At 45.8% G+C, this 22,656-nt stretch overlaps 4 protein-coding genes across 4 annotated transcripts; 2 read left to right on the top strand and 2 right to left on the bottom strand.

Annotated features, from left to right (window-relative positions):
• The first annotated feature begins 8,043 nt into the window (after positions 1–8,043).
• On the top strand, positions 8,044–10,036 carry LOC131287132 (transport and Golgi organization protein 2). The gene is made up of 2 exons (XM_058316151.1): positions 8,044–9,203; positions 9,730–10,036. Exons 1-2 carry the CDS (start codon positions 8,539–8,541, stop codon positions 9,950–9,952), a joined length of 888 nt encoding a protein of 295 aa, XP_058172134.1. The 5' UTR covers positions 8,044–8,538; the 3' UTR covers positions 9,953–10,036.
• A 58-nt stretch (positions 10,037–10,094) lies between these two features.
• Positions 10,095–15,292, bottom strand: LOC131289895 (RRP12-like protein). The gene is made up of 8 exons (XM_058319235.1): positions 14,880–15,292; positions 12,547–14,814; positions 12,312–12,471; positions 11,620–11,892; positions 11,269–11,552; positions 11,031–11,194; positions 10,408–10,948; positions 10,095–10,317 (listed from the first exon to the last, which is right to left on the bottom strand). The coding sequence occupies exons 1-8, from the start codon at positions 15,290–15,292 to the stop codon at positions 10,206–10,208; spliced, it is 4,215 nt and encodes a 1,404-aa protein (XP_058175218.1). The 3' UTR covers positions 10,095–10,205.
• A 437-nt stretch (positions 15,293–15,729) lies between these two features.
• LOC131288906 (something about silencing protein 10) lies at positions 15,730–17,263 on the top strand. Its single transcript, XM_058318087.1, has one exon. It carries the CDS (start codon positions 15,798–15,800, stop codon positions 17,259–17,261), a length of 1,464 nt encoding a protein of 487 aa, XP_058174070.1. The 5' UTR covers positions 15,730–15,797; the 3' UTR covers positions 17,262–17,263.
• Positions 17,264–17,532: 269 nt separating this feature from the next.
• Positions 17,533–21,162, bottom strand: LOC131288907 (squamous cell carcinoma antigen recognized by T-cells 3). The gene is made up of 6 exons (XM_058318088.1): positions 21,030–21,162; positions 20,755–20,966; positions 20,335–20,676; positions 19,433–20,268; positions 18,130–19,357; positions 17,533–17,874 (listed from the first exon to the last, which is right to left on the bottom strand). Exons 1-6 carry the CDS (start codon positions 21,063–21,065, stop codon positions 17,748–17,750), a joined length of 2,781 nt encoding a protein of 926 aa, XP_058174071.1. The 5' UTR covers positions 21,066–21,162; the 3' UTR covers positions 17,533–17,747.
• Positions 21,163–22,656: the final 1,494 nt, after the last annotated feature.

Raw genomic sequence — 22,656 nt, forward strand, 5'->3', positions numbered from 1 at the left:
CAAAATCGACCTTATGGCAGATTGTTCCCACAAGTTCCCAAAATCTCCCCTCCCAGCGCTTGCCAAACGCAACGCAAGTTCAGTGACCCCTGTGGCCCATGGCTAGCAAACGAGATGCCAGGTGCTTACCGAAATTGCAGATGTCATAATGTGTGCCGTTCGGTACAATCAGCCAAAATTAGTGACCGAGGGCGATCGGGGATTGAAGTGGGAAAATAAAACGGAAAATCCCCTCCAATGGACCCCATCCCGTACCGTGTGTGCTTGTGCGTTTGAAGGAACAGAGACGGAAGCGAAAGGATGTTGAGAAACGTCCGCTAATGTTGCATAGAGGTTCGGAGATCGGAGGAATCGGAGAGAAAGAGTGTTCGCTCCTAGAGAACGGAATGAACGGAGCCGGGACCGAAAAATTGGCGCAGCTGGAAAGCTAGAAAATTGCACTTAAACTCGTTCCGTGTCGACGGCGGCGCACACGCGGCATTTGTGTCGCCAAATCGGAGGGAGTCTCCGAGGTCAAGCCACTCGGGTATTTAGGTTTTGATTTTTTTTTGTCTCCCCCATTGCCTGCATGCTCCTCCCATCTACTGGGGCTAGCAACATCGGTCATTCAACCCGAGCTAAATATGCAAACACACACAAACGCAAGTTTGTTGCAACGAATCCCAGAAGAAAAACGTGACCATCTGCCACGAGCGCACCGTGCCCTGTTCCCACTCGAGCGGTTCCACGCCAAAGGTTCAAAGACAACGCGGCCAAACCGCCCGCCTGCACACCAGAAGCGTAATCTTCTACCGACCAGCGCCAATCGGAATGATGAAGATTGACCGCGGTCGTCGGCACTGCTTAGAAGTGTTGGGCCCGTAGCGCAAGGCAAGGATTCGGACTCGGTGCGCGCCGATGAGATATTATTGTTTCCGCTTCCAATTGGGCGGGCCCGACTTAGATGGAGCTTATCGGAGAACTAAAATTGTTTCCCATCCGAGCAGGGTATATAAGCCGAATTGAAACTGCAACAAGATTCTTAAAATACTAGGATAACATCTCCTTATTACTGAAATACAGATATATAAGCTTGTTAAATGTGAGTTTGGGGAAATGTATTATGATAGTACTACATAATAAGTATATGAATCATATTACCTAATGGTTTAATAATGTAAATAGCAAAGGTTGTAAAAGTAAAAGTGAAAAGATGCGTCAAATAAGAGTCATTCCATGTTCTATCACGATCCACCATGCGACTCCATCGAATGGACTGAACGACTTTCCAAATAGTTCTATGTGTGCATACATGCACGAGATGCAAAAATTATGGTAGAATTGTAATTTTGGTAAAAACTGCCGAATAAAAGGTACATATCTTAAGTAATTAACAATACAGAGCCGGCTGTTACGTTTAACTTCTTCCTTCGAATTACCGTATTTTAGCTTGTATAAATAGTTGTACTAAAGTCTAATTTTATAATAATTCATCTTTCAATAGATTACATTATTTACTAAGCAATTTCTTTGGATTGAAAATATATATTCATCATTCTTATCCCTTCACGCCAGTTCACATTGATCGTGCTCCCTTCGGTGATTGCTCATAACCAGTTTCTTCGACATTTATTGCTTAGTAAATTGAGGAATTCCAAAATATTCGTCAGTTCAAAGAAGGTTCTGAATTTTTTTTTATTTTTTATTTTAGATAGGTTAATCAAACCGGCGCACCCGCTCGACTGCCGCGGACACTCAAATAACAAAAAATGCCCGTATATAATACCACCCCAAATTTTCAAGGCAATAGTCGTAGATAAAAATGGTGTTTTTGCACGAAAAAATACGGTATATTTAGTATCTGCATTCGAGCCTGGTCGAAGTCGTTCGACGAGTCAGAGCTGTTTTTGTGTCGAATTGCTTACGGTTGCGAAAACATTGGTGGAACTGCCATTCTTTCTTGTCTGCTTTGCCAAATTCAGCCGTAGTTCGGAATACATCGGAGGATGCCATACACGAGATTTCTATCGTTATGAGAAGTCTCAATGTACATAATTTTTAAATCTTGATGACAGACATTTGATCTTCTTAAGAATCATTTTTCATAATGATGCTTTTCACACAATTAGTAACTGCGTATAACAATGGTTTACGATCATCAATATTTTATTTATTAGCACGTAAGATTCGGTTTTATAATAAATTTGAAAAAAAAACAGAGTCGAATGGAAGCATAACCAGGAAACGTCGATAGCAAAGTGAATGTAAATAAAAATTAAGAATTTAATCGGTAGGATTACGAAATAATTAGCTGGTCATCCACGTCGACAGGTAGGATGTTCAACAGCAAGCAGCTTACGTAACCTACCATCCTGTGGCAATACGACGATGCATCTGTAACGCCTAGATAACAATCGAGTAGAATAAGAAAACCCTCGCGACTACAAGAATTGACCCACTGAAGCAGAGCTGGGTGGAAAAAAAACCTAACTTCACCGGACACGAAGACGATACATAACGTTCGCACCTGCGTAAGCCAAATATTAGCATATCGGACCGCGCAAGGGAACGACTAAATGGATGAAAAAGAAGGACAAAACCACTTTCGTTCGGTTCGGCCACCTGGGAGTTCGCGCTTCCTGGTGCATCTACACCCATACGCCGAACGACAAGAGCACGATCAAAGTTGCCTGTTTCTCACGCCAAAAGCACGCCTAATCAAAGCGGCGGCGGCATCTCGTCGCATCGTAATCGTCTCCTTTCGGTGCGGACTTCAGTGTGAGGTGGCGAAGGTGGCACCTTTTTATTCAATTCCGATTTGCATTTCTAATGTTTCCCGCTTTTGGCCCCACCGGCAGGTTCCCCACCGTGCGGGCTTTTCAGGTGACATTTACACGACGACGACGACGACGGCGACGGCGACGATTACGGTACGGCAGCATCGCTGTTGGCGACGCAGAAAACGAACAAGAAGAGGCAGCAAACAAATGGAGAAGTCAGCGACGACGACAACGACTGCACACATATACTGGCGCTGGTCGCTGTGGTCACCACGGGCTGCGCGATGTTTGTGCCGGCATTTGAGAGCCCGTCGTCTAGCAGGCGAGCTTTCTGTGCCATTAAACTTGTTCAAGGTCGTCCCAAACCTCCCCGCTTCCACTTGCACGCCCCCTCATACCACTCGGTGGAGGGGTGTACCTGTAGCTGATCTGTCATCTTCGATCCGCGACCAAACGACGATCGCGATGCAGCGCACGATGCGGTGGGAACGCATGGAAAAGCGATACAGGGCGGTCTTTCCACCGGTGGTTTTCCACCGCCCCAAACTTTCCTACGCATCTAACGTCAAGCGCATCGCGGACGCTGGAATTCATTCGCCACTAGACATAAACCGCATAGCTATTAGGCCAACTTGACAATCCAATTAGGTACGAGTGCGAGTAGCTTACGGTAGCAGTAATCCATTCCGGTGTCACTTCTAAGCGCATTAAGCGAGATTTGATGGGATAACCCTCTCGCGCACTTCAACCTTCAACGATCCAACTCGCATGCCGGACACATTCCATAGTGTACTTGCATTTTCCAAATATTGAGCCACAAATTCCACGTGTTTATAGGAACAACAATTAGATCTACGCTTAATCACTCTGATTTTTTATTGTTATGAATCTTCTAGAGGTAGGAATTATATTTATTCCGAATTTGGAAAGCTTATAGCGACGCTGTGGAGAGGCGCTCCTATTTCCGCAAAAGATCACATGAAAACTATCGAAAATAAAAATCACTTGTAATCATTTGTTCATACTATATCTTCTGTATGATCCACCAATGATCCTGTCCAAGGAAGAACTTTTGAAGACCACCACGGTTTGATTTGATTCTCTACCAACACGGTTTGATTTGATGACAAACCAAAAGACCAACTTAAAAATTGCAATCCTTCTTTCACGAAAAGTTTTTATGAAAAATGTGCTCCAAAATTAGGATGTGCCTATTTATTTCTATGATACGATTTTATTTATTGACCGTATATCATGTATATTATTTTAGATTAAGATTATTGGCAGTTTTACATTCAATTGCATTTTTCGCAAAATACTTTTTTTCCGATGTGATAAAGATGGTGGAGAGTGAATGAAAATTAACTTAAAAAAGCTTTTTTAATGTGCACCCAACTTGAGCTTTGCAAGCTCTCTTTTAGGGATTTTTCTTCTTTGCTACCAGAACTACAAAAAAAAGTTTTATCCAGCCTTAATTAAACGAGGTACACTTCACATCATGAAAATTGTGATGATTAGAATCATCAAGTCTAATCAAGGGGAAGTACATTAAAAATTGTAGTTCCACAAGTGTGGTGAACTTTAAGGTCTATCATACAAAATTAAATTCTTACAAAGGTACTGATGTACTGAGCGGATTAAACATTTCAATTAAGAAATATGAAATACGAAAACTATCTTTTACGTTCCACTACCATTATCTTTTTCTTGGCGTAACGACCTCTTGGTCATGCCTGCCTGTTAAGGGCTTACGAGACTTGTTTCCCTGTTGTACGTGGATAGTCAGTCCTCTCGTACAGGGGAGGGTCCGGTCTCAATTGGGATTACCAACTACCATTATATAATTCAAATAAAAAGTAACAAGTTCGTTATCATTTGTATGTGACACATGTTCCATGGAATAACGCTGAGTATGCTAATAAATTGCAATTCAATATCTTAAAATAGAGGAACTTTAATATTACTTTAAAATCTATGCTTTTCCCAGGGAGTTTGTACTTAAATTTTGTTTCACTCCTCTTTCCAATCCGTTTATTCCAGCCTTTGCTATATCCTCTATGCTTCTTTAGTCATGTGGTCATACCTGTTTGGTATTTAATAACGTACATATTACTCCAATTGGTTTCCCGAGAGCCAAATAGCAAATGTTCCAAATTAGAAAACGCAATTTTGACGCCATGCGTGCTACGAGATCTACTATCGAAAATTCCAAAACTTCCAATAAATCAATCGATCATTCGATACTGGCATTACTTGAAATGCTCCATCCCTCAACCCTTGTCGCCTAGTACTTCGTAATTTCAGTCACGAATGCATCCAGATGCGCCATTCTATCGCGCAGTGGTAATTGCATCTTGCGGGGGTGTTGAGTGTCATTGCAATGACGCACCCGCGAGGGTATGGGCAGTGTGCAATAATCACCGGGCCGCACTTATCGGTCACTGATACCGCGGGACCAGCCTAATCAGCCAGGTTCGGGATTTTGGCGTGTTTCTCTCAAGCGTTCACCAAAATGCTATCTCGTGTCCACCCTTGCACGGTGCACGATCGGAAAACCGGCAAACCGATACGGGATCCCGGGCCGGTATCGCTATCTGTCAACCACCTTTTGCAGGGAGCAGTTGTGGAGGGAAGGGGAGGGGGCGAGGGAGCGATGAAGAGCCAAAATTGAAACACAATCGTCCCGGGCGGCATTAGGGCGATAAGCAGAATGTCAACCGGAATGGCGGAATGGTTGACATTCCGCACCGAGGGCGCCACTCCACTTGACGGACGTGAATCGGTGAGCAATAGAAATGGGAATAGAGAGCGTGTGAGAGTGAGAGAGAGGGGGGAAGAGCTTGAGCGACGGTAAGGGAGGATATGGGCGATGGATGGGGGCGCGGTAGTGCTTAGCCTAAGCTAGCGCCCGCTAAACTAAAGGGGGTCATGAAACCTGGCCAAGGTGGATCTGTGCCGAGCGGCGAGTGGGAACCCGATACGATCTAAGATTCACGCTGCACCGTGGCTTTCGGCGATGGGGTGAATGAACGATCTGGCGGTCGGTCTCGGATGGCGTTCGCCATCTATCGTTCAGTCACCCGGCTCGAAAACTGGCCGCCCGTGGGTGGGTGAGTTGGTTGGTCGGTGCCCGGGAGGCTCGGAAGGCAATCAGTGACAATCTAGCCCGATTGCGGCGTGAATCACGGTCAGCATTCTGCGCACTGTCCAGTGTGTTGGCTAGGTCTCTAATCACAAGCGTCACACTCAACCTCCGACGCTAGTCACACTGTGAATCAAACGGCCGGCGATGCCATTGCCCTGCCCGCAATTGTTGGTTTAGGTGTAACCATTTGCTTAGAAGCGATTTGTCACTGGCGCAATACCGCAATGTTCAGTTTGTACAATCCATTCCACTACATAGTTTTGCTAACGATTCGAACAGTACGAGGATACAGGTGTGTGACAAACGTTTGCAAACCTTTAGAACATAAAGAACAGCAACTTACTTTACTTCAAACAAGTTTAACTAAAGGTAAGCTTATCTACAAGTAGTAGAAACCGTAAGCTTATGTGTGTTCAAGGGTGCACCGGGTTGAGGACTGAAGTCATCGATTAATGTTTCTAACATTGGCTATTTTGAATGCTCCGGAGAATGTTTGTTTGCTTTAATAACAAAAGTTTAGCTTACCTAAAAGATATACTAGAAAAATATTTACGTAATAATTGGTACTTTCAATTTCTACAATTTCTGAGTAAAATGTATACCGATGAAATCATCTTGAAAAGATCAAAAGAAAATTTTAAACACTTTATAAAATACGCTAGTAAACAGTAGTCTTCATTCATTTTAAAACTGTTGGTAAAAAGTTCTCTGCTAAATTGACCGTGTCATAAATATAGTCAGAGGCAAACTAAACAGTTTGTCCATATTTTTTCCAAAATTTAATGTTGGAATTATTTTGCCAAAAAATAGCTTGTCTTCTACAATGCGTGACGAGTTAGTGGATTTACTTTCGAACAAAAGTAAATTAAGATTATGAAAATGTGAGAATGATACTACTGGATTATCTGAATTCAGTTTTGATGAAGAAAAGGTAACCAAACTTCGCTGTCTCATGTTTTATTTTGGTTATAAATAAAAATATTGCACTAATATAGAAATCATGCTTCAAATTGTATTAACATTTCCAAAAAAGCGACTTCTTCAGTTTCAAAACGAACGAAAACGATCGTTTGCTACTATTTTTACTAACAGATTATTGATATGCAATGTGCTATGTTGTATGTGCAATAACCGATGACGATGATGTTTGAAAACTTATGGAAATTATTTGAAATGAGAAGAAGAATTCAAACCTTCCGAAAATCATCCCTGCCGTTTCCGTCAATTTAAATTTTAGAAGAAAGAAGCGGAAGTACTAAGGTGAATCAATGATGGATTTCTTATGAGCTGTGTTGACTGAGCAACCAATTTAATCGACTATCGTTTCATAAATTAGTTTTCAGATCGTAAAACTCATTCCCATTCCCAAATCATCCTCCATAATCGGTGAGAAAATAAATATTTTCCACGTTAACAGTACCTTACCTCTCGCCTTATCCGAAACATTAATCGAATGAACAAATCTCCAAATGCAACAAGTGTCCGCAAAGGAAAGACATTGCTATATTTGTACCATCCGCGAAACGTGTGAACCACACTGTTCGGTAAACAAGCCGCCCGGTAGCTTTCGCGTGTTTACAAACTATGCCTCAGGCTGGTGGTTTCTGCTTCGGCGCAATGGTACAGAATCAACGTGTACGCGCCTTGCCGGTTGTAAATTTACTTGCCAGGGCGGTACAAATCATCTCGATCCGTGAAACATCGCAGGGTAGACCAGATATCGGGCAAACCACTGTACCTCAGTTGCCGACAGAGAAGTAACAAGTGTGGACACGTTTGGACCAGCCAGTGAAATACAAGGAATAAGTGTTCCTATTGGTTATCGGTTTAACGGTGAGTAAAACTCCGCAAGGACAAGTGTCCACTTCCGCAATGTTTTATTTTCATGCACAAAACGAAAGGTCGCATGAGAAACCAAGGCTGGTTTGTTTACCTCTAAACTTCCGGAGCGACAAGTGTTATCTCCGCCTGCTCAGTCTCAGTTTTTTTTGTAGAATAGTACTTTACACGATGCCCAAATGTTGTTAGTATCTACCATGGATCAATGCGCGCATGCGTAACTTGCCGTATCAACAAAACAAACGGCGGTCTTGGAAACTAGCATAACACCTCACGATACTCACTTTAAGATTGGCCACAGCAACAAACACAGCCTGTTATCACAGGAAATCGTTTTCACTTGTGTTTCTGTGCCTTATCGTCCACAGTAACCGTGACAACTCACTGAAACAAATCGAAAGACCTTTGGCACGCGATTAACGGGGTGATTTCGGAGTGCAGCGCGCTAAAGAGAAAGCATTGCCGTGCCGGTGCAACGGCGGTAGAAGCGCGGCCGCAACCGAAAGAAAGCCGCGCCAACCGCGTTGTTACGAGTCAGCCGAAAAACGAAACGCAACAAAGTGATCAGTGACCTGCGGACAACGACGAAGTGGTGTGAGTCAACACACCAGATTAAACCGCAGTAGGCAGAGAGGAACAAAGAAAATCATCCACACCATAGCGTCGAGGAACCGTCGAGAAAGCTAAAATATTGGTGAGAGTGCGCTTCGCTTTCGGCCGGAACCAGTGCGCGCTGGTCCTCCTTCAGTGGTGTTTCTGAACCAAAAGTACAGTGCCTTATTACCAGCGTACAAAATGTGCATTTTGTTTGTTTACGTTGCCGATGACAGCGACACCGCGGGCCGATACCGGCTGATCTTAGCTTCGAACCGCGATGAATTCTACGCCCGACCTGCACTGGGTGCTGCACCTTGGAAGGAGAACCCGCGGATAATCGGTGGTCGGGATATGGAACCGGGGCGCGAGGGTGGTACGTGGCTCGCGATCGGCAATCATCCCGAGGGACGCATTAAACTGGGCGCCCTGCTGAACGTAACCGGTGAAACGAAGGCAAACGTTACCAACGGACGGGGGCCTATCGTGGCCAACTTTCTATCCGGTGCGCTATCGAACCGAGAATATAGCGAGCAGCTGCTCCAGCAGGACAACTTTGGCGCATTCAATCTGGTTTCGATAGAGCTGAACACGCGCAAGGTGCAGATAGGAGATGCCGATGGAATTGCGGAACAGAATCGCACCACGACCCCGATTCTGCACACCAGCAACGCCCCGCATAACATCGCCGAGTGTAAGGTTGGCGTAGCGCTAGGGTTTGGCAACAGCACACTCGAAAAGCCGCTGCAGAAGGTATGCCGGGGTAAGGAACGATTTGCGGAGATTGTGGCCAAACAGAACGTCCCATTTGTGGACAAAGATGCCTTTGTGGACGAGTTAATGGAACTGCTGAAAAGTGATGTGCGGTAAGTTTCGGATAACGTTACACAACTGGGAAATTGGAAAACGAAAAATAGATTATGAAAAATGGGTCAAATTTGATGCACAGTCAAACCAAGATATCGTAGAGTTTATGAGGTAAATCTACGTCTTTGCTTGTTCTTAGCTTACTATGACTAATGCTGCCATATCCATATTGCATATTAAATTAAACTTGCATACATATTTAACTAGCGCACAGTTTTGCTTGGAAGATAATCAAATTTATTTTACGACACCCCTATAATACAGCAATACTTTGGACGACTTGAGTTCTTAAGACTGTTGAAATGATTCCTTCAAACGAATGCTTTTTGAAACTCTGACAAAGTTGAGAATAAAAGGTTTTCTCTTCAATAAATCAATTCAATCTCAATCAAATAGGGTTACGGAGGTCCCTAGTATCGAAGTTTCCCAAGAACATTCTGGCCTTAAACTGGTTCGACCGTGCAAATCTATTGTTAATATCGTGATAAACCGCTCGTAACGCTATTTTTAATTTTTTTATCAAAGATATTTCCCCGACCCAGAGCTAACGCGTCGAGCTGGGCAGCACGCGGAATATCTGTCGAGCATTAACGTTCGAATGCCGAATGCAACCTACGGCAGCCGTACCCGTACCGTCATCCTGATCGATTATCAAAACCAGGTGGAGTTTGTGGAGGAAACGCTGATCGGTACTGATCCACAAAATGACCAATGGAAGACGACTCGAATCGTGCGGGATTTTTGTTAAAGTTTTAGAAGACATGAAAGGATGTTACTAACAGGGGAAGAAGAAAAACTGATCAAACCGTTGTTTTGCGAATAGAATAGTTGATGCCTGCGTGCGTCCTATGCGCATTTTCATTTAGATAAACTGTTTTATATTCTGGTTAATGCGATTTGTAACAATCTAGAAGGACGAAGGCAAATATACGGTATGCATATGAATTCACGAGCTTTCCACTATTTCACATCACAACTACTTTCATCCGGCTACTCTCAGCTTACTTCCGCTTCGAACCGGCCTTCAGGAGGCGACTCTTCGAACCGGCAGCCGCTCCTTTCCGGGCGCTCTTTACAATGCTCTTGAACTGGCCTGCATTTTTGGCTCGTTTCCTGCGGTGGTAAGAATAAAAGGTAGATAAGAAATTAGACGGACACGACCCCGCACGGTGAAGTGACCGAGCATAACCCGGGCAGCCATACCTTCGGTTGAGTGAATTGCGGCTCAGCGGAACGTAGGCATATGGTTCGTGTTTACCCTTCTTCAGCATATCACCAGATGCCTTCTTCGACCGATACTCGACACCGGTCGAAACGTTCGATTTTGCCGTCCGCTGGGAACGTCCGGACTTGCCACTGTAACCCGATTTCACCGAGGCCGCCACCGGACGATGAATACCCTTACCACCGGCGACATACCGGCTAGATGCACCGGACATTCCCGAGCGGGCACTGAGCGCATCGATGGCCTTCCGCTTTCGGGACGATGGTCCATCGTCATCCGCGTTCGGTTCCAGTTGCTCCTGCTCACCGTCCTCATCGCTGCTCTCCTGATCATATGCACGCTTTTTAGCCTTGTCGGCGTAGCCAACCGCTTCGTCCGGATCCTCATCCGAATCGGAATAGTCCTCGATGTCCTTGATCAACAATCGTCCTTGGGCATCGGTCTTGAAACCACGGTTCGGATCCTTTCGCTGCTTGCTAGGCCCGGCAATGGGTTGATCTTCCTCCATCGGTTGGTTTGCTGCAAGGCATCGATGAAATCGCAATAAGAAGTTTCAAAACAACCAAATGTGATGAAACGAGAACCATAAAACAACACTTACTTGTAATCTTGCCGATCGCATCCAGGTCGGCCAAATCGACAATGTTATCTTCCGACTCCTTGATGAACGTTTCCAAGCCCTTCTTTTTCTTTTGCCGGCTCTTCTTTTCATCTTCAACACCAGAGTCCGAATCCGAGTCGGAGTCCTCCAGAATATCATCGATCCTGCAAGCAACCGTAAACAGGAGAACCGTTTGAGGAAAATTCGCCCCTTTCAACCTTCCACCAGGTAAACTCACGTTAAACTCTTCTTCTGCAAATGACTTCCAAAGTCATCTTGCGGCTCCTCGTCGTCATCGTCGTCGTCACCACCCTTGCCCTTCTGCAGCTCTTTGTTACGTTTCGCCCGTGCCATATCCTTGCGTATCCTCTTCAGTCGCTTGTGGGTACCCTCGTCGTTACCCGGCACCAGCTGGATGATTTCGAGCGGACCAAATCGCTTGCAGAGTTTCTTCCAAATGTAACCCAACATCAACCGGCTGTGGCGCTTCGTATCCGGAACCATCATCGAGAGTGCTTTCACCTACAACGGGAAGAGAGCACATCTTTATATTTCCGCATATATCAACTATCATCGGAAGGAAACTTACGATCAGCGAGAGATAGTTGGTCACAAGTGGAATCGGTAAGATTTTCGTGTACACCAAGAGGAAGTGAAGCGCCGCATCCACCTCCTGCCGGCTGTTTCCGACCAGGAACGTAAGCACCTGCTCCAGCATAAACTTGACCGAGTCGATCGACAGCGTGGCAGTAAACTGTTGCAGTATGTCCCGCAGAACCCAGATAGTATTGCAGATCATCTGGCTGTCACCCGCAAAGCCAGCGATGACATACTCGATGAATTGGTTGATCTTTCCCTTATCCTGTGGCGTAAAGATAGCGATAGATTAAATAAAGCATTTTTATGCTGCAATTAGTTTACTTTTTTTGAAAATTGTACGGTGTCGTAAATTAGTATCCGTACACCAACTCGAAAATCTTTCATATATGATATGATGGAAAAAGGAACATTTGCAATTCAACCATGTGTGGCTTAATAGTTTCCGAAATTGTAGAAATAATTTTTCATTAGACGCTAACTCATCCAACTAATTTATTTAGGACTTAAATAAAATGGTGGTTATTGTCCTTTTCGAATGGCGTCATGTTGCAAAAAATCGGATACATAAATATGTGTGATCAGTACTTAAACTACTTCAAGCTACTTTGATGAACATGAAATCTAATTGAATTACTTCAACGGATGTACGAATAAGTGGTGGTATAACTGTAAATTACTCACATCAAACTTCTGACCAATCTTTGTTAACAGGTCGACCGCAATGTTATCCTTTTTAATAGCGTCCATATGGTATGTCGTTACCGCTTCCATTATAGTTCGTTGAATAAGTTTGCAGTTCAACTGTGCCGAGGCTTGCTTCTCCATAATCAACTTCAAGCAGCTATGAATTGAATGATGAATTAGGAAAGTGTGGGCTTTGAACCCGTCCGATAGCGAATCAGATGACTCTACTTACGTTAGCCGAGGTGCTTGGATGCCATCGAAACTCAGCCGCATTGTGCCGAGCAGCAGCTTCTCAATGTTCCCTAGCTTCGTCTCCACGAACGCAACGCAACCCTTCTTATCGGAAGCCAAAATTTCCTGCATCAGCTTGAACGCCTTCTTCATCTGCCGCCGATGGTTCGCATTTCCCTTCGCGACCGCGTCCTCCTTTTTCTCCCGCTTCAGTATGACGGTAATGTACTTCTGGTAGATTTGATCGAGCTTTTCTTTCGACTGGTAAAGGGCCAGTTGTTCGACGACGTCGAACAGCATATCGTAGATGAACGTGCCCGGTGCCTTTTCCTGTAGCTGCGCTAGCGCCGTGGTCAACATTTCGTCCAGAACCGGCCTTGGCGTGATGCTCAGGTACGCCTGAATCGTTTCAAACGCCGCCAGGCGCGTTTCATTTTCGAAACTACCCTTCGGCTTTGTGGTGTAGATGTTAAACAACCGCGGCAGGAAGTTCTTCGCATACCGGGCGACATCGTCACGGTCGGCGTCCGTTTGCAGGTGGGTGATAAGCTCTTTCAAGCCATCCAAGATCGGTGCCCGCAGGTCCGCGTTTTCATTCAACACCGTGCCGAGTGTTTTCGCGACCATGCGGAAGCTGGAAACATCCTTCGGGTTACGGCAGAAGCCGGGAAAGAGACCCCACAGTTGGCAGCACAGCAGCTCGAAGATGTGCGCCTGGTTTTTATTGTCCGTTTCCTTCAACTGTTGCCACAGCAGGTAGCACTGGTAGGCGAGTTTCAGGATAACGTCGTTGAACAGCGCAAGACTTGAGCCTTGCAGTCCCTCGCGCAACAATGGCAGCATCCACGTCCGATCGAGATCTATTTTCCCGTCCTCGGTGGCAAGGGGAATACATTTCAGCACCAGCTCCGTATCGATCGAACCGATCGCCTGCAGTACGGCATGTTCGATCTGAACACGATTGGACGAGTGTGGATCGTACCGGGTGCCGAGGGTGGTCAGCGCCGGTGCGAGTGTTTCGCCAAAGTGACGCCCCGCAATATCAAAAGCGATCGCAAGTATGATCAGCACGTGCGTCGATGCATGCCCAAACGGAGCGCTACATAGAACGTCGATGATGCACTTTAGGACCTTTTCCAACGGTATACGATGCGCCTCGATGGCCTCATCGGTACAGCACGGCTGTACACACTCGTACAGAATGTCTTTCAGCGCGTTCGACGCCGCCGACACGACTTCTAAACGATCGGAGGACCAGAAATCTTGTGCACAAACCCGCACGAACTTCGGCAACGCAAAACTGCACATCGCGAGATCGTATTTGGCGAGAAAAATGTGTCCCTCTTTCAGCACGGTCAGCCAAGCGATGATCTGCCGCGAATCCGATCGATCAGGACGGTAATCGTAGAGAGCTGCGATCAACTTTCCCGCCAGCACAGGGCTCAAATTTTCCGTCTTCGATGAGAACAGCGAGTGGAAAGTTTGGAAGCAGTTCGTCCGAATGAGCACGTTCGTAGCGGTCATTATGGAAAGGAGATTTTCTGCCACCAGTTTGATATCGTCCCGGCTAAAACCAGGCAGCGCATTGTGGAGCAGGCCAAGGACGTGCAGGATCACCGTCTGGTTGTTGGCAACATTTTCCGGTTTGAACTGCCCAACACAGAAGCGTGCCACACGTCCGCCGGCCGGATGATGCTTGACCAGTGGATTCTTCTGCTGATCAGTGGCAGATTTCTCCACATTTTCTTCGCCCTCTCCTTCTGCGTCTTTCTCTTTTGCCGGTAACATAAAGCAGCTACCGTAAATGATGGCCACCACCGCATGCTGGGCAGCTTTGCGAAGTTTCGGCTTGGTGTGGATCGTGAATGCCAAGATAGCGTCAAAAAATTTCAACGTGGACGACACTTTCCACTGGCCGTATTCCTGGGCACGCAGCAACACCGAAAGGCAACCGATGAGGTTACGCGTCATAACCTGGTTGTCCGTTTCAGTGTATCGTTCGAGCAGAGCGAGAAGAATTTGCGCTGTATCGGAGAATTTACGTCGCAGGACGGCTTCTGGGACAGACTTGATACCCATGGTTAGCAACGAAACGGCCGCCACGACGTCGTTGGTCTCTTTAGTCGCTTCAATCGTTTCCATAAGGGCGAGAAAATACTCGGTGCTGCTTTGGCCACCACCGTTCTCTTTGATTACCTCCGTGAGGGCGGCCAGAATGGCGAGCATATCTTTCTGTAACTGCGAATCGGCACGGAAGTTATTCAACAACCTACAATATAAAGAATATTCAACATTATTGATATCATTATCAATCGTTTCATCACCAGTTCTTACTTCTTAAAGCTCATGTTTGTGCAAGCGCTATAGTTAGACGCGAACGTTTGAAACGTTTTAAACGTGCCCTGCTGTGATTGTGACATTAATTCATCTTCGCCATCTTTCATTGTGAACGATTTCATACTTTCAGCGATGTCGTTAACGGTGGGCGCTTTGGCTTTTGCAGACGAATCATTACCGTACGACTGAATGGCCTCATGCTTGAGGACCGCTTCGAGCGTAAGTTTGCTCTTCTGATCGGACTGACCATTCTCCGCGGCGCCCGATGCCAGGCTAAGATTAGCCTGGAAGAACCGGCTTTTTGCCTTGATGCGGTGTTTGCTCGTCTCCGGGTTAGAAGATGAAGCTCCACCTTTTTTCCATCGCTTACCACTGATCTTTTTCTTCAGCTTGGAACGAAACTTGCTCATAGTTATACTTTTTTGGGACGATTTATTAAGTTTTTCACAAGATTTTACTACGACGATACCTATGCACGTGCACCAACTAAACTGATCAAAACAAACGTGCTGTCAGTGTAGCTTACAGCACTAAAATTCTAGGTTATGTTCGTTCAGACCCAGACTGATCGTTTGTTTACGTTACGCTGTCAGTTCAGTTTCAAAATTATCGTTTACTGTTATTTTTGTTGCAAACTAGAAAAGACGGAAAAATCTGAAAAATCTCTTGCACTAATTTGTTGGTCTGTAAAATACCTTTAATTTGAGGTGCCTGCCTTCAAATTGATTCAAAGGAATAAAAAGTTATTAACAAATTCGTTGTCTTTTAGTAAAACAACAAATCCCACTGTGAACTGAACTGTCAAACCATCAAAACAGTAAACAATTCACACGTGTTGTGACCCGTGTTTCGTTTGTAAACCGGCAGTGTTTTATCTTCTACGTAAATTTATCTTCTACTCGTGGGCCCTTAGAAATGCCCGATAAAATAAAATTTGGTGATGTTGGGAGCGACTACGAACCATCCGAATCGGAGGGCGAGTACAGTGAAGGCGAGCGGGAAATACTGAAAAATGTACGCCGCAGGGGTCGTGACCAGTATGCCGAGGCCGAACAGGAGGAAGCTATACTTGCCTTCGATGAAGATGAGGACGATGACGACGAAGAACCAGATTTCGATGAAATACGAAAGTTTGAGCACGACAGCGACATCGAAGATGGCGGTGACGAGGATGATCTGCCCGATCGGCATGCTTGGGGTTCGAAAGCTAGCGCGTTCTACGGGACGGGCTACACGGATCGTGATTACGATACGCTCACCGCCCAAGAGGAGGAGTTGGCCCAGCTGGAAGAAGTCGAAGCTTTGGAGATCCAAAAACGGTTGATCCAAGGTATGACCGCCGAAGACTTCCAGCTCGATCTGCTCGTTCCGACGGAGGATGGAAAACCCACCGAAGATTCGGAGCAACCGGAGGAAAAGGCGAAGAAAAAGAAACAGAAGGACCGCAAAACGGATGGCAAAGGTGTCGATGAGATCGTTATCAAAGGAGATCTGTCTGATTTGAGCGAACGCCAGCAGCGGGAACTATTTCGTAAAGATGCGCCCGAATTTGAGGGTTTGGTAAATGATTTCTCCACCCGCATGAGCGCTTGCGTGGAGATGGAACCTGTGTTGGAGCTCCTGAAAGAGCAGAACAAACTGCAGCATCCGTTTGGACAGCTGTTGACGAAACGGTACGAACTCGGCCTGTTGTACTGCAATAACATAAACTTTTACGTATTGCTAAAATCCCGCAAGGTGCACATTCGGAACCATCCACTGGTGAAACGATTGCTACAGTTAAAGCGGCTCGTGCAAGAGGTCGAACAAAAGTACGAGGAGAGTATCAAACCGCAGGCGGATGAGTTACTAGCCGCACTGGCCGACGGTGTGGAAATCAATTTCCACGATGACGACAACCGATTGGCGCGCAATGGTAAGGGAACGGAAAAGAAGGGACGCCGGTTGAAGGTGCTCGAACGGTTGGAAGAAGGATCGCAGTCGGACGACGATGAAGATGACGGAGGATTTGATGAGGATAGCGATGCGGAGGAATCGAGAGCCAAACGATTCAAGCTGGATGCCAACGAGAGCGATTCCGACGATGCTAATGAAGAACAGGACGAAGATGGTATTGAACGAGGCGCCGACGTTGAGATGGAGCACGAAGAAGACGAGGATAAGAAGCGTAAAATTACCTACCAGATGGCCAAGAACAAGGGCCTAGCGGCACGCAAGCGAAAGGACCAACACAATGTACGTGTGAAGAATAAGCAGAAATACCGCAAGGCCCTTATCCGTCGCAAGGGCGCCATCCGACCGGTGCGCAACGAATTGAAACGATACGCGGGCGAAACAAGTATCAAAGCATTCGTTAAGCGTGGTATTAAAATTAAGTAACTTCCGAACTTTGTCGTTTGGTGTTGTGCAATTTTATTTTTGCTATCTCCACCAGAGCAGGGTGTAATGCAGACAGAATAGAATAAAAATGGAATTAAAATGTTGAAAAGGAAGAAATAGAAGGTCGATTGTTTGCGTTCTATTCTTCCAGCTGAATCTTTTTGAAAGAACTATCATTCAAGACTCTATCTTCCGATCACATGAAATGAAATGGACAAACTGTTCAGCAAAGGAAAAAGCATACGCACGAGATAATCCGAGCACGAATATTCCTTTTAAATTCATAGCACGCAGATAGTGCGTACCTAGGTCCCTGCAGCACTAGTAAATGATGGAAGCGGAATTCTTACATAAATAGAATTTGTTTGTCTTGAAGACACTGAATGTTGTTTTAAAGAAGATCGGACTTTTCTCCCATTTAAACCAACCAAAAACACGAAAAACTGCTGAACGCTACACAAGAAAAGTGTACATTGAAGTGTTTTTCTACTGTTTGAGCAACAGCTTGCGGAAATCGTCGTTAGATTTTGGCTTCTCGTTGCCAGCCGCGGCGGCGGCGGACTTTTTCAGCAAGGCGGTTGGAATCATCGGGGACAGTTTTTGCTTGACGTCCCTAGAAAGAAATGAAGAACACAAAGCATAACAATTAATCTTGGGTAAAGAGTATTGTTACAAGCGGAGTAGGCTAAGTGTACATATTTGAATGAAATTAAGTTGTTTAAAATTGAAGTTTATCTCGAGGTTATGCAACGATTTTGAAGAAGACTAACATTAGCAATCAGTTTTACAACAAAATGAGAGAAGAGCATCAAAAATGTGAAATTACAATTAGTTGAGGCGTTGGTACAATTAATCTAAAAGAACTCACCCTTTAGCTAGTTGTCTTTTGCCCGAACCAAGGCTAGAACTTGCACTGTTCCCAGTACCATCGGCATTCTCTCCTGTCAGGGCTAAGTTGGGCTCGGTTGCGGTAGGATTTTTCTTCGGAGGTGGTGACGAAATTGCCACCGTGATCGTAAACCCATCGATCACGAGCTGATCCATCTTGAGCACGGCATTCTTCGCGGCCGTTTCCGTTTCATACTCCAGGTATGCCAAACCCTTCGACTTTCCACTGCGGAAGCAAACGATTCGAATGTCCCTGATGGCACCGAACGGTTCAAAGAGCCGCTGCAAATCGTCCTTTCCGAGATTGAACGGTAAGCCCTTGATGAAGATTTTATTCGGCTCGAACGACGACGAGTACTTGAACTGGTTCAGTCGATTTGCTTTGTCACGCGCGACATTCGATATGAATACTGGCCGCCCTGCCAGAGGGCGCCGGTCGAAGCTGAGCGCCTTGGGTACCTCCTGTTCGCTGGCCAGTAGCATATAACCGAAGCCGCGACTTTTACCCGAGCTTGACGGGACCAGTTCAATCGATTCGATGGCCAGTTCAGGGAAAATGGCACGAATGTCCGTTTCCGTCGCATCGAAGCTAAGGTTGCTGACGAAAACTTGCCGCCTTTCGAAACTTTTCTCTGTCACCTCCTCGGAGCCGTCTGTCACCTCAAGCTTGGGCCGCTTCGATGCGTCGTGCGATGATTCTTGTCTGTTGTTACTGTCGACCACTTTGGAAGCAGGATGGGGAGCTGGGACGGCGGGGGTTTTGAATTCTTCCTTTCGTTCCCCTTCTGCCTTCGACGAGGGACTCGTTTGATCATGGGTGCGTTTCAGGTTTTTTTTACCCATGTTCCCCGCGCTAGCGTTACTATCAGTGTTCGGTGGTTGACCCAACTTGCTGGACGATGTAACCGGTTCCTTGCCTCCATCCGGTTTCCGTCCCTTCACACCACGTGCCGAGGTTTTCGTCGAGAATGTTTTGTAGTACTTCTCTATCGTGGCATTGCATAGTTCCTGGCAGCTGATGAGCTGATCCAGCGTTCCGTTACATCTCTCGAAGCGCAACCACGCAGCAGCCAGCGTTTCCGGATCGTCTAACCCGGCCGTGGTGATCGATTTGCGGTACAGCTTTCGAACGGCGTCCGGACCCCGTTTGGCTTCTAGTTCGGTAAACTCAATCCAAAGGCCTACGCGGGTGGAATTATCGGCACTATCTGTAGGATAGCAAACAGTAAAATTGATTAGTACACATTCAATCATTTAGTGATGTTTTTAATTAACTCTCTTACCCATCACACTATACCACAGATCACGGCCCTTGCCCGGCTCTCCTAGCACCTCATACTCAAGTCTGCCCCAAAACTGCAGGATCTTACACTGCGGATCGGCCAGCACACCCCACGCCCTGCCCAACTGATTCCAAGCCAAATCAAAGTTTGCCCGCAGGATGTCCCGTTCCTTCTCGCTGGTAAAGTCCGTAACGCGCCGTAAGTACGTCAGATACTCCAGCCAAACCTTCACCGAAGCTTCCGGCGTCTGCAGCCCAGCCGAGGCTACATCCTCCATAATTTTAAGGATCATCATCTTGGAGCTTTCCTTGTAATGCCGCTCGGCGATGCGCATCTTCTCGACGTACAGCTCCGCACACCAGGGACAGTTGCGTAGTGCCCGATTTACGACGTCGAGCTCACTCTGGCGGAAAACGGGCGATGTTTGACCATCTTCCGGGTCGGGCGGACAGCGGTGCAAGTAACGCAAATAATCCACCCATACCGTCCCATCTAGGCAGCACTCGGTCACCATTCGCTCGTACAGAATCTGTACTTCGTCGTCGTCCAGCACGCCCTGACAGTCTTCGATGTACTTACGATATAGATCCGCGCGATCCTGGTGACAGTGCGCTTTGAGTGCCGCTAGGGCATTTTCGTGGGCCATCATCCGCTGCAAGGCTTCCTTTGCCTGTTTGTACCGCCTCTCGAACTTTTCCTCGTCCAAGTCGGTCAGCTGATCTTTATACTTTTCGCACAGCAGTTTGTACTGGATACACGATTCCTCCATGTTGTGGAGCGGAATTTTTAGCTCCTGTTCGTATATTCTCGCCACTCTGTTGAAACTCTCTGTGGTGCTGCGAAACCAACAAAAGCGTTAATTTTCGGACACCCAAGCTAACACAACGGTTCTATTCACTTACTCTCCGTTCTTTGTTAATGTATCTTCTCGATACGCCTCGTAGATGGATCTTCCCTTCATAGTGTGCAGTCCGTACGTTGGTATCAGGGTACGCCAGATGCGGTCCGAAATATCCTTGCTACTGGTTTTCATCGCCAGTTCGGCAAATTCCATTGCAACGTCGGCCGAGTAGTAGTCGTTCAGCGCTCTTTGGAAAAGTTTTTCCACCTTCTCTATCTGCTCGTCGCTCGTGGCAATGGAAGCTTCAATTTTTAACCACCGCAACCATATCTCCGGCGACAGGGGATACATTGCGGCGAAAATCTCCGCACTCTGCCGGATCTTCTCCAGGTCATTCATTTGGCTGTTGGTGGATATAGATGTAGATTAAATGGATTTGCTAGAAAGCGAAAAGCTCTATTGTCCGGCAGGGTGTACTCACTGTGCAACTTCCAACAGTTCAGCATAGTTGTCGTAGTTGTACTTGTCGCCGGCAATCTTAGTTAGAATCTCAATGTACTCTTTAATGTACTTTGATTCAGTTGACTCGTCGTTATCATCGTCATCCGTATCTTCGTCCTCCGTGTTTGTGTCACCGCCGGAAGTGTCCTCATCTTCCGTGTCCGTTCTTTCGGCACTTTCGTCCATGGCGTCCTGCTGGCGAAGAAAAACACACAGCTTCAAGTAAGATAAATACTACGTGCGGAAGGGATTTACCTCTTCGGACAAATCTATCGTTTCGGCGTTGGACATGGTTGTGATTATTTCAGTTTACCACTTTCGTCTGAATGTGTAATCTTGGAGTAACTAATAAACGATTTGGTTCGGTACATGCAGCTTGGCGTTCGTGTTAACCTAACAAATTGACTCACAACAACATTTGACGTTTCAATTTGTTATAATTTGTTATTCTGCGAAAAACACCATGCTCGTAGTGAGTGTGAAGAGCTAGGAGGTGCGCGAGGTAAGAACGAGATGGGCTATAATTCCTTCGACGATTCATTTGAAATTGGCTTGTAAAGTTAGTTTCAAACCGCTACGAACCTGGGTTGACAGTGGAATTTAAAAGTAAATTCTAGCGATGGCACTGCCGTGTAAACGCATTGGGACCGCGAGATTCTACTTTCTTCAAAGCTCCCTTCATCGCTTCTAGTGATGGGGAAACTGAATCCCTACAGGGATTCGAATCTTTTAATTCAAATCCATTATGAGATCCGGATCTTCGAATCCGAATCCCAATCCGTCATATCATACATGATCATCCAATGCCGATTTTTCAAATGTTGTGTTTAATTCAATGAATGATTTACATAAAAATATCAGTACGCTTATCAGTATCAAAGTTAGGTCACGGAGAGATATATAATTATGATTTAGGAACGAGGAATTCAATTTTAAAATAAAGATAATAATCTTTATTCCTTACTTGACTACGTCCTATCTCATGAGTTGCTAAAACTGAACTGACTTTATTATTCCCTAACTCGGGGTCCACACTGCAGCGCGACGTCCCGTCTCAAAAGTACCCCAGTTCCGGCAGAACAATCGCGCAAGCCAAGCGCGACAGAGGTAGGAGAGTATGTGGAAATATGTATCACAATGGGGCGCAAACTCGGCTAAAATTTTTTATTGAATTTTGAGGTAGTAATGCATGATATTTGTTTAGCTACGTATGTTATGCACCCTGAGTGAGTTTGGCGCTTCCACATTTGAAATTCACTGAGAAAACGAACTTAAACAAACAACGACGATATTTTGGCCCGCCGTAGGAAGTATATATTTCCACATCATCTCCTACTTGTTGAAGAGCAGTTTGTTTACGTTTCGGCACCCGAAAAACTTTGGTAAAAATATCAATTAAAACGGAGTTTGATAACTGAATTACATTTGTGAAGGCTAGAAATAAGGGATAAAACGAAAAATCCGATGTTTCGTGAAGAATATTGCTCGTTTTGTTCGCGTTTGTGTTTCTTCTTCTTCTTCTTTCGCTATGCGAGTCGGGGTATATCCTCCTACGCTAAGTCGAACGTTTGTTCCCTTACTCGGGGTCCACACTACAGCGCGTCGTCGCCTGACAGGAGCTGAACTCCATATAAAAAAAACCTTGCGCGATGTCGTGCGAATCGCGCTAGATTTTTTTTGCATGGAGTTCAGCGCCTGTCAGGCGACGTCGCGTTACGCGACGGTGCAGTCTGGAAAGCGTGTATGGAGTTCGGCCGCCTGTCAGGCGATCGTCGTGATTTGAATTTTCCGTTAAGCAACCCGTAGACGTTGCGAACTTGTACGCGCGAACAATTTGACAACCTGGCATTGCCTATGTAAAGGAAAGGAAAGGAAGATATAA

Source organism: Anopheles ziemanni, chromosome 3 (genome assembly GCF_943734765.1).
Source record: "Anopheles ziemanni chromosome 3, idAnoZiCoDA_A2_x.2, whole genome shotgun sequence".
Taxonomy (NCBI): domain Eukaryota; kingdom Metazoa; phylum Arthropoda; class Insecta; order Diptera; family Culicidae; genus Anopheles; species Anopheles ziemanni.